The sequence below is a fragment of the Prenolepis imparis genome, unplaced genomic scaffold (assembly GCF_030444845.1).
Source record: "Prenolepis imparis isolate NDT839.2.m4 unplaced genomic scaffold, iyPreImpa1.0 SCAF_4, whole genome shotgun sequence".
Lineage (NCBI taxonomy): Eukaryota > Metazoa > Arthropoda > Insecta > Hymenoptera > Formicidae > Prenolepis > Prenolepis imparis.
Window position 1 is genome coordinate 1,950,601 of NW_028141162.1, and position 16,815 is coordinate 1,967,415.

At 37.4% G+C, this 16,815-nt stretch overlaps 2 protein-coding genes across 10 annotated transcripts in view; one reads left to right on the forward strand and one right to left on the reverse strand.

Annotated features, from left to right (window-relative positions):
- Positions 1–16,815, forward strand: part of LOC145934681 (uncharacterized) — a 213,359-nt gene that overhangs the window by 63,157 nt on the left and 133,387 nt on the right. Inside the window, exons 5-6 of the mRNA XM_083035323.1 lie at positions 347–515; positions 623–664. Coding sequence (XP_082891449.1) covers positions 347–515; positions 623–664 — 211 coding nt within the window. The remainder of the gene's footprint in view (positions 1–346; positions 516–622; positions 665–16,815) is intronic.
- The window catches only part of LOC145934677 (neurotrimin), a 363,184-nt gene that overhangs the window by 37,665 nt on the left and 308,704 nt on the right, over positions 1–16,815 (reverse strand). The window lies entirely within an intron of this gene.

The window sequence follows — 16,815 nt, forward strand, 5'->3', positions numbered from 1 at the left end:
CGAAACGCCGCGAGTATCAGGCAGTTGGAGCTGCGCCCCGCTGTGATTAATTAGTAAGCATAATCGTTAGAAACGATTTCTAACCTTTGTACTGTAATATTTATCAATCGCATATCATAATTTCAACGTTAATATATAGTCGTAATTGTTCGAAACGCATATTTCGCGAAAAATTGGATGCAAAATCTCTTGCCAACATAACCCAACTTAATCTGTTTTCGCGCGCGCGAATGTGTTGCGATCCGTGGATATATCTATCGTTAATTCTAGTTTACATATTTATATTGTGTATGTTATAATGCGAAATAATAAGATTATTTATATGTATGTATTTTATTTGTTACAGATAGCATTGCGATACACAGCGCGATTCACGCGTCGTGTCGGGAGTGCCGTGTAAAGTATCGGGCGATCGTAATTATTCGTATTTTCGCGAGTGTCGTGAGTGCTACCATGGACCAAGAGAGGAGGAGGAGGCCCGGGGAGGCATCGGGCGACATCGGAGCAACTATGAGGTATGCAAAATAAAACAATTTTTCTAAACTGCATTGTTTATGAGATATTCGACACACACTATTCGACACAATTATGTATATACATAATTTGAATATTTTGTTTTCAGATCAATGTGCTGTGTACTACAACTCCGCTATTGCACGTATCGGTGAGTGAGAAATTGTTTATTTTATAATATTTCTATAGCGGTAATAGGGATATATGTATATAATATGTTGAAAATATTAAAATAGTAACATGTTTTAAATAACATGTTATAATGTCTTATCTGCGATTAATATTTTTTGACAAAAATCAGCTCCGATAATTGTCAAAAATATTAATCGAATTTAAAATATTATAACATCCCTTTCTAAAAAAGATACGTTAAGTCGATTATCGCAAGTAGTGTTGCACCCTTTCTATGATGCTGATAAACTGTTTCGATTCGCATTGTGCGTTACATTTGTAGCATCGAGAGGCTGTCATCGCGAGGGTTAGTAGTTTAACAGTTTGTTCAAAATAAAATAAAATAATATGTTTTAAATAATATGTTATAATACTTTAAACTCGCTTAATATTTTTGACAGTTATCAGCTGATTTCTGTCAAAAAATATTAATCGCGGATAAGGCATATTATAACATATTATTTACAACATATTACTATTTTAATATTTTTAACATATTATTATTTTAAAATTTAATTAGCACAAATTAACGCTTTAATCAGTTGATTTCTATCAAAAAATATTAATAAAGCGTTAATTTGTGCTAATTAAATTTTTAAATAATAATATGTTAAAAATATTAAAATAGTAATATGTTGTAAATAATATGTTACTATACTTTATCCGTAATTAATATTTTTTGACAGAAATCAGCTGATAACTGTCAAAAATATTAATCAAGTTTTAAAGTATTAACATATTATTTAAAACTAATATTATATTATTTTATTTTATTTCATTTTGAACAAACTGTCAAACTGCTAACCCTCGCGATGATAGCCTCTCGATGCTACGAATATAACGCACAACGTGAATGCCTTGATAGCCAATGAGCATCGCGGAAAAGCGACAATAATAAACTTCGACATATGCGAGTATCGACTTTACATATCTTTTTTAGAAAAGGATTATTATGTTATCTCCATTTTAAATAAAAGACGTATTCTTTAAACCAAAATTTAAAATACTATTTAACGAGTTTAATAAATCGGTGTAGTATTTTGAAATATTATATATTATTTTATATCGACATCTTTTATAAACAGAGCAAATTATAATAGCTATAAATAGCAAATATATGCACCACATAGAAATCATGCTAAGTGCTTAAAAAAATAACTCAACTTTTTAAGAAATTAATGAAAGTTTAATTATATTCTTTTCTTAAAAAAATAATATTATCTTAAAATATATGTGAAATGTTTTATAAAATCTTATATCATCTTTAATTCAGATTAATTAAAAATAAAACCATTTTTATTTATATCCGTAATATATTTGCATACATTTTATCTTTATCTAGATAATTTCGAAATTAAGTGGGACGCTAGTCGCCAATCTTTTTAAGTGAAATTAAGCGATATCAAATATATGTATCGCTGCAAAATAAGCACGAATAAAAATGAGCCGCGAGAATATGGCGTCGAGACGTTTAAAAGTTTCATGTGCTTCCGACAAGCGTGTATATCTCGTACGTATACACGTCTCGTAAAGTTGCTATCGCGCATCTTTAAGCGAAGAACGATCGAAATTTCCATATTCGCAATCGCGATCGGCCTCCTTCGCTCGGAAGAAGGAATTTTTACGGAGAAAGCTCGCGATAAAGAAAAAAATTCGCTCGCTGGATTTGAACGACTCCAAGTTCGAATGGATTTTACGCTTTTTTTTCGACCATTCGGAGCCGAGATCAGAATCCCTAAAAGGAAAGTTATCCTCGATAAAAACAGATTTTCGCCGATATTTTCGTTCTCCGCCCGAATGGAATATAAACAGAGGACGCCTTTTCCTCCCTCTTTATATTCTCGTTGCGTTTATTTGCGTTCACGCAAATGCATGATCGAGGAGCAACGACTGCGGAGCAACTTCCGCAAATTCCTCCTCGTGATGACCGCCGAGTAACTTTTCCCGTTCGGAACTGTCATTCGAGACTGGTTAGGTTACTTTTTTTTTACTGACCATCAAGAACAGCGGGTTACGATTTTGCTCGCGCGCGCTTTTCTTCTTCAGCAAGAGAGACTGTAAAACGCGTAGTGAACCCGCATTACTATAGAGATCGTAATCGGCGATCTATAACTTTCCGCGAAAATTTAAGAAAAAGGCGATTCTTCTTTTTTTCTCTTTACTCTTTACTTACTTCATTTCAGTTAAGAAATTGTGGGATTACATTCCGATAAGGAATTATTGGATCATCATCCGTAGTATTACAGGATCAATAAACCGTATCCTGCAATGTATCACGGAGCATATGCGTTTATCGCGAAACTTGTTCCGGTAGCTTATAGGAAGCGTCAGAATCAGGAGATACGATTCCCAATATGTGCGTCATAATCGAATAATAATAGAGTTCTCTGCCGATGGATTTCGATAGGTTAATTAACACACACTCCGCGCATAACGTCCCGCGCATTCGTAATCAGAAGCCGAGAGATGACGGACTATATTGGCGACGATTGTTGGATTGTTTCGCCAATTCCATCGATCTCTCTTTATCAAGCTCTCTTTCAAGTGTTGCGACGAATAATTTCGCGCGCTCGCATTTTACGCGATACATACGCGAAGCCACCACCGACGTGGGAGAGGGTGGGTCCCCTCCATCACGTCACCGAGAGCACGAAATTAGTTTTAGCGTCGCAATTGCCGTCGCCGTACCGGGGAATTTGATTACGCGCAAACATCGATTCGGGACGGTCTGAACGCGACTGCGATTTTATTATCGTGTACTCCAGCGATCGTCGTAGTAATCGGCGGCCTGCGCGACATAAATCCTCGTCCCCCAACCCTTATCCCATCGCGTTCCTATTACTGGGCTCGATATAGTCAGCAGGACGAAGCCGATCGAGGGAACGAGAAATGTTTTCCAACGCCAAACGTCAGATGGAATGCGTTTGATGGCCGAAAAAAGCAGACGTATGTCTCGAAAGCGGTAACACGTAACGAGATAACGTATCGTTTATTGCCCATAACCGAAAACTATTAGATAGCGAAAACTCGATAAACGACAACCCTACCAGGATGCTTTATAGATGGGATGATTTATAGATTACCGTATTTTTTTCCTTTTCGGTCTCTATATCAGACACCCTGTATAATAGGATTTATATGCCAGATTTATATTAATAGCTTTATGAGATATGCGTTAGAATCGTACGACGGCGCTTTTTTATTCGGATTGTAACAACCGATTCGATCCCGCGTGCTACGTTTTTGTCAGAGACCTGTTTGATTTCGTTGCCTCGTATCGGAAACGATTGTTTTTTCGGCGTCGAATTCTCCGATCGAGAAGAACTCTTGGCAAGAACCGGAGTTGGCGCGTTTGCGTTCCCGCAGACAGCGGTGCAATTGTTTAACACCTGAATCGCGGAGAAGTTTAACGGCGCTTTAATCGTCTTCACCGCCACTCAAAGGTGCAACGCCGTTAAGAGTCGCGGATGCGGAGTTACACGAGAGACACCGAATATATGTCAGCAGTGGCATAGTAAATAGATTCATTCCCAAAGTTCGCGATTATCCTCTCTCTCCCCTTCTCTCTCTTCTGCTTCGAGAGCGCTGTTTATCAGCAAGGACGTGTTTCTCTATCCCGTCTAAGTTTTTATTACTTTCGCCGATAAAGCGATTATTATGTTTGCTATACGCTTCTAATATCGGATACTATTGACGTGAAGTAATTTCAAATGAACGGACAGATTTTTATGTATTTGCGATCCCACGAGAGATTATTTCCCCGCGTTATCTGAAACCATACGCACGGGTGGAGATTATTGCGTAATTTAGCAGAAATTTTACGTGAAAATATTATATTGTTGAGTATGCGCGATGCAAACGATATCGTCCAATGTCATCCGTATTGTCATCGTGCAGTTACAGTTAATAAAACAGAACTAAATATATATATTCCGAGTAATAAAATATATTTCGAACATTCTACAAAAGAGTACAATGGAAAGAACTTCAGAGATAAAGAGCTCCGACTAGCTCTGTGTATAAAGAGAAATCTACTTTCTCAGTTACAAAGCGCTGATTTATGTAATTATTTATTCTGCTTGCAATTCTTCCTTCGTGTACTGGTAGAAGTTTCAATTTCCGTGCTTGAAATTGAGGCAGCCAATTACTATCAGATTAATGAAGAACTCGGGAGCAAACTGACTTTTCACATTGCTGACCGGTTTCTTTCGGATTCCACGGAAAAGGGAACGCTGTAGCAAAGATCAATAAAAAAAAAATACAACATAGCATTTTAAAGAAAAACGAATAAAAATAATAGTAAATTTGTCAAAGATAATAAAAATAGCTTCTCTTTTTCCTCTCGAGCAGAACAAGAGTCGAAATTAATTGTTATTAGAGATTGATGAAACAAATCGCGTTTTACATTAATAATAAAAAGGTGATTGTCAATTTTTATTATTCAATTCGAGGATATAAATGTAGTTGGGTTTATTCGGGTATAAAAAAAAAAAAATAAAATTAGGATTATGTATCTTCAGACCCATCCCCAAATTATCTCCGCGTCGACGGGGGGTAGAAGACGTCTCGCGTATTTTTACGCGAGTTACGCAATTGCGCCCGGCGAGAGAGTTTATTTTCCTTATTCGCCAATGAAGCGAAGATATACTTCTGAACATGTCGCTGCTTTCTTCGTCCCCGCGGGTGACAGTTTCTCGCTTGGCCGGGCGCCTGTTTTCAACATCGCGGAGCGCAAACGACGACGATGAAATGAAATTACACGGCCTCGTCGGTATGATTGGTGTACGGATCGTTCTCCCCTTTTCTCCCCTTACGCACGCGCGAATTCTCGCGAATGGGCGGATTTAAGGAATAGTGGGATTCCCGGGGTGGTTCGGAGTGTGTGCGCTGAGCTCCGTTAAGTCTAACTAAGAGAGGACTATAACGGAAATTCAGTGAAACTGTATATAGCGCGAGTAACCGCAAAACTTAACGTTTGTCATTCCGAGCTAAAAGCTTGGCTATCCCTCTTTCACCTGGTCCCGTGTTCCGGTGTTTCACCGCATGTAGCGGCGCGGTTTTAAAGCGTCCTCCTTTCAGGAAAGGCAGGCACGACCTAAACTTTCCCGCGCAAACTCGGGAGCTTTTCAGACGACGAGGAGTTAACCGAAGATATTTCGTGTGCCACTTAACGCGAAGCCTCTAAAGTCCACGACATATAGAAATGTCTCCTTTTGGCAAAATCGTTGGCGGGAAAATATTGTTTTGTTTCGCCTAGACGACGAGATTGTAGTTACGCCACTGTGTTAATATTGCGCGAGACGGCTTCTTTGAGGAGCGCTCGGTGGACAGGACTTTGCAAATTAAACCTTTTGCTGCATTCTCGATTTTTCGTCCCTCGGAACTCTAAGGCAACGTTAATAATAGTAGCACGTCTCACTATTTTCATATCCTCTTTTCGCATACCGAAAAATACCCGACGAAGATGCATGCTTTAATTAGCAAACGTATATTCTTATAATCACTGGCGGATCCTGGAGTTTAAACCCCCCCCCTGCAAATTAAAAGAAACAGTTTTGCTGAATTTGTTTAAAAAATATAAATAAAGAAAAACAAACATTAAAGAGCTATCGACGTCAGGATCCGCTAGTGTATATATATAAGTATAAGATACACTGTAAATTATACTCATTACGCATTCAAGGAATTAAGTTTAAATTAAGTCAGACATACGACGAAATGATGAGATAATTTTGTTGTACGAAAATAATTAGGCGAAATTATTTGTATCTATATAATATATATTATATAGATATATATTATATAGATATAATATATATTATATATATATATATATATATATATATATTATATAGATATAAAGAATTTCACCTAATTATTTTCGTGCAATGAAATTATCTCATCATTTCGTCCTATGTCTGACTTAATCTATACTTAACTATTTTATATATAATTCAAGGAGTTAAGTGTAGATTAAGTCAGACATAGGATGAAATAATGAGATAATTTTATGCACAAAAATAATTAGACGAAATTCTTTATATCTATATAATATATATATATAAAAGTATAAGATACACTGTAAATTATACTCATTACGCATTCAAGGAGTTAAGTTTAAATTAAGTCAGATATACGACGAAATGATGAGATAATTTCGTTGCACGAAAATAATTAGGCGAAATTCTTTATATCTATATAATATATACAATATGTATGTATAAGATACACTGTAAATTATACTCATTACGCATTCAAGGAGTTAAGTTTAAATTAAGTCAGACATACGACGAAATGATGAGATAATTTTGTTGTACGAAAATAATTAGGCGAAATTCTTTGTATCTATATAATATATAGATATAATATATATTATATATATATATATTATATAGATATAAAGAATTTCACCTAATTATTTTCGTGCAATGAAATTATCTCATCATTTCGTCCTATGTCTGACTTAATCTAAACTTAACTCCTTGAATGCGTAATGAGTATAATTTACAGTGTATCTTATATATATATTTTTTATATATATATCTTATATATATTATATTATATATATATATAAAAGTATAAGATACACTGAAAATTATACTCATTACGCATTCAAGGAGTTAAGTTTAGATTAAGTCAGACATACGACGAAATAATGAGATAATTTCGTTGCACGAAAATAATTAGGCGAAATTCTTTATATCTATATAATATATACAATATGTATGTATAAGATACACTGAAAATTATACTCATTACGCATTCAAGGAGTTAAGTTTAGATTAAGTCAGACATACGACGAAATAATGAGATAATTTCGTTGCACGAAAATAATTAGGCGAAATTCTTTATATCTATATAATATATACAATATGTATATATAAGATACATTGTAAATTATACTCATTACGCATTCAAGGAGTTAAGTATAGATTAAATCAGACATAGGACGAAATGATGAGATAATTTCGTTGCATGAAAATAATTAGGCGAAATTCTTTATATATATATACTGGCGGATCCTGAGGGGGGGGGGGGGGGTTAAAAACCCTTCTTGCAAATTAAAAGAAACAGTTTTGCTGAATTTGTTTAAAAAATATAAATAAAGAAAAACAAACATTAAAGAGCTATCGACGTCGTTGATCCTGGAATAAAAGCTAATCATGAAACCAAAATATTAAACAAAATAATTTTGCAAACCCCCCCCCCCCCGCCCCCCCCATTATCGACGTCAGGATCCGCGAGTGCTTATAATAATATTTTATATATACGCGTTTATATATAAAAATTGACCTATATATTAAAAATGCAACGTTAAGATAAAAGTGTGAATAATTTATTATATCTTCCTCCATGAGAATATAAAATTGAATTGCAAACATTCACGATGTGATATTTATTATATAACGCGATAACGCATATCTAATATCATGATATGAGCAATTATATTACGCTTTTATGTCCGCTGTCTCTCAACGCTTCGCGTAAATGTGTTTTCCACTCGTCTCATCTTGTCACAAAGGCAAACTGTTTACGGCTGATACGCGCGATACGTGTATACGGTGGTATTGGCGCATGCAGAATGCAATAGTTGTATTGCGGGAAATTGGGATCTCTCTGGTCAAAAGCTGCTTTTATCGAGTAAGGAGATTGAACGCTATCGCCTGTGTAAGCATACTTGCATTCTCGTAAGAGATTGCTTATGCATGTATCGTCTAATTGAAACACTACGGCGTGTACCTTTCTCTTTTTTTTCCTTTTTGCAATGCAAAGCACAAGAAAAAATTGCTGACTCGGATTTTTTCTATTTCACGAGGAATAATGCTAAGAGATGCATAAGTCAACATGCCAGGGGGAGAAATAATATAACTTAAAGCTACGTTGTCCATCGAAACATTGTTTCGCTAATATTTTATGTTCTCTCTTTCTCTTTCTCCTTCCGCGCTATGAAAATAGATTTTGGAAGAGAAGAGCTTTTTAGCCGCGGCGACATGTACGTGCGAGGTTGCTCTCCTTACTCGAATCCCGGGGGTAGGAAGGGGAGATGCATACACGATGCGAGTGGAAAGTACGATGGAATCTCTCACGATTCTGCTCCCCCATCGGATACATCGCAGATATGATTTTTGTCGCGCACGGATAAGCACGACCTACGTTCTCAAGTCAGATATATAGAAAGTTTCCAACGCGACGATCATTAGAAAGAAAAGATAAGTTCTCGACGAGATCTCTGTGTATGTGGCGCGAAACATATTAAAAAGACTTTATTTTTATTCTCCGACCGATCCGAAGTTTTATACTTTAAAAAGTCTCTGAGAACAATCAAGAAGAAAAATAACTTCTAAAAAAAATTGAGAAACGTATATTTAAGTTCTCGACAAGAGAATTCAAGAGCTCTCAAGAGATTTCTATAAATTAATAACTATTTCTGAATTATAAATGAAAAATTTCAAAATTTTGTTCTATAATTATCTCTGATTCTTGCAATAATAGTTAATGATGTAGGTGTATTTAAAAATGATTAAAATATATTAAAATCTTTTTAATTTATTTAAAAAAAATAGATGAGAGTTTCTAAATATTTTAACTGTATAAAATGATTTTTAAATATATCTAAGTGTGCCTAAAAAAATATTTAACATATGAAAATGTTAAAACTTAAATACTTTCAAAAGTTTTAACATTTTCATATATTAAACATTTGTTAAATATTGAGATATATTTAAAAATTGTAATATTTTTTTAATGTAAATTGAAATATTTTTTAATGTTTATATATTTTTTTCTGAGAAATTAGATTATGTTTTTAAAATCTTAGAAATAAAGATACTATAATTTGATTGTTCAATTTAAAAAAATTCAAATTTTATTAAAAATTGCAAATGATTAAAGTTGCTAAAAAATTAATAATTTTAAATTATAATTAAAATTCAGAAGAAGTTTATTCAGCAAAAAAGCAAAATATAGTTACATATAAGAAAATGAAAAAAAAAAAAATATATTCAGATACGTTAACTTAGTATTGAAAAATATATAAAAAAATATATTTTTGCAATGTGATTTCGCAACTGTGTGCATTCACTCTCTTAAGAATCTGCATAAAAGATAAATAAAAAAATATTAGTTTATAAAGTGTTTAAAAATACGGAAGGGATCAAGTCATAGGGTGACGATATTCAGCGATTTTCTTGTAAACGCGGTTTTCTTGACGACGTATCCGTTCGCTAACGATACGTGATGTATACAAGCACACGACAAGATGCTAGCTTGTCACTTTGGTCAGGATGGATGGCACTCGATGACCGTAATTTATGGTACGCCGCGCGAGAGGAAAGAGCGATATGCTTCTTATGGCCGAAGCTCGGCGAAATAAAAGTCGCGACACGGTCTCGCGGCGCTTCGTCTTCCTGGCGAAAAAGAAGGGAAAAAACGGCGGATTTTTCCGACACGCGCGACGACGAGTAACGCGCGGGAATATTTTCTGACGGACATTTATCCTTGGCGGATCCGTAATCGTAGAATTACGAACGTACATGGGGAAGCGAGTTGGTTTTTCGGTAATCTTTTCCCGAGAAATCCGAGAACCCGCTATGACAGATCAGGATTGCGCGTCCAGCGACTGGTTTTTAGCAAGTCCACCCTAATTACGGACAGATAAAGCGCATTCGCGTAAAAATATAATTTATGGCGTGACTCGTTGGAAACGGCAACTTCCTCGAGACTACATTTGTTCAAATAAATTACGATAGAGAATTTGGTGCCTTATAACTGATGATTTATCTCGTATTACTTATCATAAGCCTGATCTGTGACAGAAAATGCGAAACTTTGTACGGAATTAAAATTTTTTTACGTTTGTATTCCCTCTCTTTTTTTTGATAAAGTTTCTTTTACAATTTAATAAACTTTCTTGCATATAGTAATATAATGTATGATACGTTGTCGAGAACGTCCCATCAATCTAGGACTCAAGTGTCGGTGACCGCTTGCGGAAAAACTGTGTCAAAGATAAAAGTGGCCCGCCACGTTCTCGGCATTGTCTAGATCAAGGAGAAATTCTTTGCATATGTTATGAAAAATTCTCCAAGGACTTTCAGTGCACCGTCCCGCGGGGCATATGTAATTGCAGAAACGTTCTAGAAAACCGCGACTTCATTAAATAATATAGTGGTGGAAAATTAAAGTACAATATAATTAATCGGTGAAGAGAAAAGGTATTTTATAAATTTTATCATAAGCTAGAATATATTATATATCATTCTTATAAAGCTTTTGTGTGAAAAGATACGGTGTACTTAAAAAAAAATATTGTAGAGAAATATATAACTTTTTAACATTTTTTGAAGAAGAAAGATTTTTCGAGAGAATATGTGAATAACTGTGTTAATAAAACTTTGATGCAAGATAACGGAAAATCCCAAGGATGTCTTTCGCCGGCAAGAATTATCGAAGATACGCGATACAGGAAGTTGGAATGCAAGCCGGAAGCCGTTATGACGCGCAGGAAATTCCGGGATTTTTGTCATCCTACGTTTCTTGAAGGAGCGCGCGACGTAAACTTTGATCTCGCGAGCTTCACTTAAGGGAAGAGCTTCCTCTCTCCTAGCTTCTTCCCCGACCTAACAACTGACGGCACTCGTGTGTCACTTAAAGTGCCAACCTTTAAGCCGCGACAGCGTGTATGGAGAGACGTTCCTAGGGGTCTCCGTAGGACACGGCTGCATACCTAATGTAAGACGATACATATTAGAAAGTTGGCCGTCCTTCTGTATAGCATCCCCGTTATAGTGGCTCTTTGCGAAAGTGAACAACGTCGTTTCCGAATTAACGCGTTGAGAAAATACGTGATTACGTTACAACGTGATTACATTCCCTACACCGCGTCGACATTTCTCTCGGTAATTTATCCTTCTTCCGCGCTTCACTCTCTCGCGTGCGAACGAATCACCGTAAGGTAACAAATAACTTGAGAAATTTCGGGGAACATCGCGTGTTTTTTTAAGTTCCGACATAAATCACTCCGAAAGCCCTTAATAAAGTTACTTTTACGGCCGGCGATACCGCAACACATCGCGCAAAGTCGTGCATCCAAATATCGCGGCAAAGTTATGTTCATTTATACGTACGCCGAGATACGAATATCGATTTTCTTTTTTACGATTTTATTTTTCTTTTACCAAGTAAGCATGGTCGACCACGTTGCGACGGTTTCTTATAATCGAGTATTCCCTAGTCTTTTGCTTTTTCGGATAGGAGAAACATTTTGGATCTCTATTGACAATATCGCCCGGTGGTTAAGTGGCAATATCGTACGTATTGTGGCAAACGAGGCTGCGGTGTAAAAAGAGAACTCTGACCTGACTCTTGCGCGGTAAACATTTCATTTGCGTGAATCGCCAAATCCTATCGCAGCGCCAAAGCGTTATTTGCAGTCGCAATTATATAGCGACCTTTTACCGGGGGCTGAATCTCTCCGGAAAAAAATACGAGGGCCATCGCATCGTCGCTAAAAGTTCACCAAGTTTGTAAGGTAACGATATCGACAAGAATACTGTGATTTCCTTTTAATAAAATTACCGGGACATTTTGGAGGCTATAAAATGCCTTTTCCTGAAGATAAAAATAAATAGTATCTAGGTGCGTTTAGCTACGTATTTTTTTGGCACGATGTGTTCAAAGAATTTCATGATGGAATATAGATGTTTCGATCGGATTCGGATGATTTAAATAATAAACAAATAAATTAAATTTTCATTCTCGAGACAGAATGTACACATACAGAATTTCGTAGATACATACATAAACGGTCTTAAACGTAAACATTGTTTGTTTACGGAATTAGGACGAGGTTACTAAACACTGGAGTGGGGATGGTATTACGTATATGTGTGTGTGAGAAGAGCTAAAGTTTTATTTAGTTAATCGTCAGCCTTTAGCTGAGGCGGATCTGAGAGGAAATTGAAGTTAGTACCATTACGGAGATTAGCCCACTACGAAAAGAGCAACATATACTGCAAGATTACTCCTTTTAAGTATAAATTTCATCGATACATTTGTAGAATACTCAACGAATTTGCGAAAATACTTCTGTTTAGATTATTTGTTAATATTTGCGTCTCGTAAATTCTACGTTTCGTGCGCGAGTTTATTTTATATCGATTCTCGCGAATCGTTTGAACGAATGAGTTGAGATTATGCTACGTAAAGATACTCGAATTACCGGGCCCTATCTGCTCTTTAGAAGCGATATAGGTTTGTATATATTCGTCATGCTCTCTCCCCTTCACGTCTAGAGAATGCCTATAGGACACTTTGTCAATCTACTTGTTTAGCCAACGACAACGAATGGAACAGCCTATCCGCACCGAGTGAATGGTTATCATCGTATAATTGACGAGTGAGTGGATCGGTTGTGGATCAAAACTAAATCGAGAAGTGGGAACGGAATACCCTCGATGAGAAGTTAATGTCAATCAATAACTTGACCCTTTTGAAAAGTACTTATTGAATTTAATTCCGTCGCGTCGCTAAAATAACGATAACTAATGGCGATAAATTGAGATTGTTTGTACGATTAAGTCCGATATTTTTCTCTATCTCGTGCTACGAAAAAGTCTCGTCACTAACAAATCTTACATTCGTGATTAGAAAAAGTATTCGACAAACTGAATTTCCTATTCGCATTTTTTTTTATTCGGGAGAAAGTGCGTTTAAAAATTAAAAAGTTATCTCAAGGAGAGACAGTATATAGCGCAATTGAGAATTTTTCTCGACGTCCGAAAATATATGGGAAATATATATTTTACGAAGAAATCTGCGATAGGGAAGGGTTTCTTACGTGAAATCCTCGTCTCGATCTTTTTTTTTAGTCGCAAAAACGTATGTTTACGAACTCCGACAATTGCGAGAGTAAGACGCGGGTCTCTATTGAGAACGGTCCTCATTTGAGAGCGTGGAACGGCGGAAAATATCTACTTCGGAGGAAGAAAAGCCGGTTGTCGCGCGCTTTCCTCGCGGGAGGCGGAAAGTGGAAATCACAAATGACTGATAAAGCTCGGGCGGCTTCTTCTCTTCGCCTTTCTCCCCCTCGTCGTCTTCGGGATGTCGTCCCGTTATCCGGCGAGTTTGTGAAGGCTTTTCCCCTTATCAAGCCAAGCGACTCATCTTCTAGTCGTTAGGCATTCTTCTCCCGCTCTCTGAAACTGCGCTTTCCTCCTCTATACGGTTCGTCGTCTCGTTTACGACTCTGCTCATTTTCCGCGGAAACTCGCGCGCGTGAAAGACAGAGACTCTCGAACACGAAGGAGAAGAGGAAAGAACTTGATTATTACGGCAGTTCGATAATGATCTTGACGATATTGCGGTAATGATATTTCCCAGGCACGCGAAAGACAGACCGCAAGGATTCTCAAATTTTTGAATATAAGACGCGGGAGATAATGAACGTGAAATAATTCGCGTAAAATAATAAATGATTCGCGTAATCTCGAATACGATTGTTTCACGTTTGCACTTGCGGTTTGAATACGCGATTTGAGGGATTCAGCAGACTAATGATGTAGATTTTTAATTACTGCACAGTTGTATATAAATAAAGCCGTGAAATATATTTCAATATATATTCAATATACATATATATGAATTCATACATATAAATATATATAAATTATATAATTACGTTATAAATATATATAAATTCAACATATATAAATTTATACTGAAGTTGACGTAATATTCCGCTTGCAGATTTACCAAATTTTGAATTAACAATTTATCAAATTTTGAATAATTTCAATGATTTTCAGTACGATTTCGCGATAATAGATTTTAAGTGCGAATCGCGATAATAATAATTATCAAAGCTAAGACGCCTTGCTTTGCTTTAAATTGAACGTACTTTTCAGAAATTTCTCACTTTGGCTGCAATTAGAACGGTATTGCTTTTGCCGCGTATACTTGCAAAGCTCAGCGATAATTAGCCTCCCGAAAGTTTCGATTCTGAAAGACGGTCGCTTATCCGGTTTTCTTATCCCCGTCGCTCGCGCGAACTCGTCGTCTCTGTCGACTCTCTCGGGCTACTGTCTTTCTTTCTCGACGCGAAACTTTCTGGCGAGACGAATCTCGAGCAACGTCAAGAGTCATATTTTATGCGGACTCGTTCTGCGGCTTTATGAGCGAACAATAACGCGTCGCGCCTGTAACGACACGAAGAAACGCGAGTAAAAGAGAAAGAGAGAGAGAGAGAGAGAAAGAGGGTGGAGAAAGAGGGAGAGGAAGAGAGAGGGTGAACAAGAAGCGGACCGAGCGGAGCCGCAATTGAACTTGTAACCCGCGGGCTAACTCTCGGGTCTTCATGATTAATAAACCTGTTGTTAATCATCTACGTTCCTTCCCTCTCCATCTCATCTCGAGCGCGACCTGCTGCCGGTTACTACTACTATACTCTATTACTACTACTACCACCACCTAACTCTCCGCCATGACCTTTTTCTGCCTCCCTGCGCACACGACCTGGACTCTCCCTCACGTGCGATGAACTTCGCCGGAATTGCCGTGCTCACCGAGCCGGATGCATCGCGCGCGCGCTTCGTATAATTGGGTGCATTAGGTGCACCGGGGATCGCGGCGGCAGCGTCACGCATCTGCTGCCGGCAACTATCGCAATCCCTCACCCTTATGTTCTCGCCGCCCTTACGAGAGAGAAGTCCTCTCCGCCAGATCGGACGTTCCGCGTGCCGTCCAGGAAGCGCGTAAAATCCTGCTCCTCTTCTGATTGATGACGCGGACTTCTTTCATGAGCTTAATCTTTCCCCCCCTCATATCCTCCCCCTCCCACAATCCAATTGAGGAAGCGGAAATTTCGAAATGAAACACGGAGAACGAGGACTGCTGATAATTTTATCCACTTTACTTTGTCCGGAAATTTTCGGTAATTTTCGGCTCGATTTAATTGGGAACCGTGAAAAATTTTTGCACGCGAGAGATGTAAGTAATCCCACCATTTATATGGTGTTGCATTTTTTTGCGAACGCATTTTCACGAAAGTTTTATGACGCTCCTGTAAACTTTATGTTAATACCTCCACCGTCTTATTAGTAGCAACGTAGCGACAAGTTATTATAAGTAGCGCAGTTTGAACTTTGTTCGCGGAAAGTTCGATGGATTGTCGTCGATGGTAGAATTACGAGAGTGGCGCGCGCACGTTGGTAGGAAGACGTGCATATAACGCAGACGCATATCTAATGTAACAAACAAACTTCTGTACTTTGGACGGTTCCCGGAGATCCGAACCGCTGAAAACTTTATTCGCTGATTGGAAAACCAATCGCGGGGTATCCGCCGATAACGATTTCCCGAAGAGAACCTCGTTTAAACTGTCCGTTATCTTAAATTCCCTCGTTCATTATCTCTTTCGCGAGTATAACGCGTCGTAATCTGATAGAATTTTAAGCGCTCGCTTTAAAAAAAAAAAGAAGCTTCGTTTCGTACCTTTTCGTCGTTCGATCAAAATGACGGAATTTTTTCCGGATATTTCGTTGATTTTAATAAAATGAATCGTTTATTGGCGCAAAGGAAGAGAGAGAAAGAGTGGTCGTTGACATTTCGGCAAATCAAATTTTCGTTGGATCCAATTTAGCTCAAATCCGAACTCTTCACGAGTCAGCACGGAATTCTTCTCACCTTCTTCCGAGGTACAAATCGAGAGTCGATCCCGGGCTGCATTGTGCGCCGTTTTCGAGATCAACGGTAGCGATACCGCAGCTTCTCTTTAACGTAAGCCAGCGTCAAAAGAAAGTGGATCGGCAGAATCAGATCTCCCTTTCGTTATCATAATATGATTCTCCCTCCGTCATCCGATTCGTAAACTGTACCTACGTATCGCCGGCTAACGTTTTGGCTTTGGAAATATTGTGTCGAGAATAATAGCGCCGGAGCACAGATCTCCTCTATAACTTACAAAGCTTCCGAAAGAGCTCTCGCGATTTTATTTATTGGCCGTGAATAATATATTCTAAGGAGAGACCGGAAGCCTGAAATTTAATGCCGGTAGGATCGGCTTTGCCTATCGTTTCAGTGTAATAAAATAGATCCTCATGTCATTTTTTAATATATTAATATGACTTTTATGTT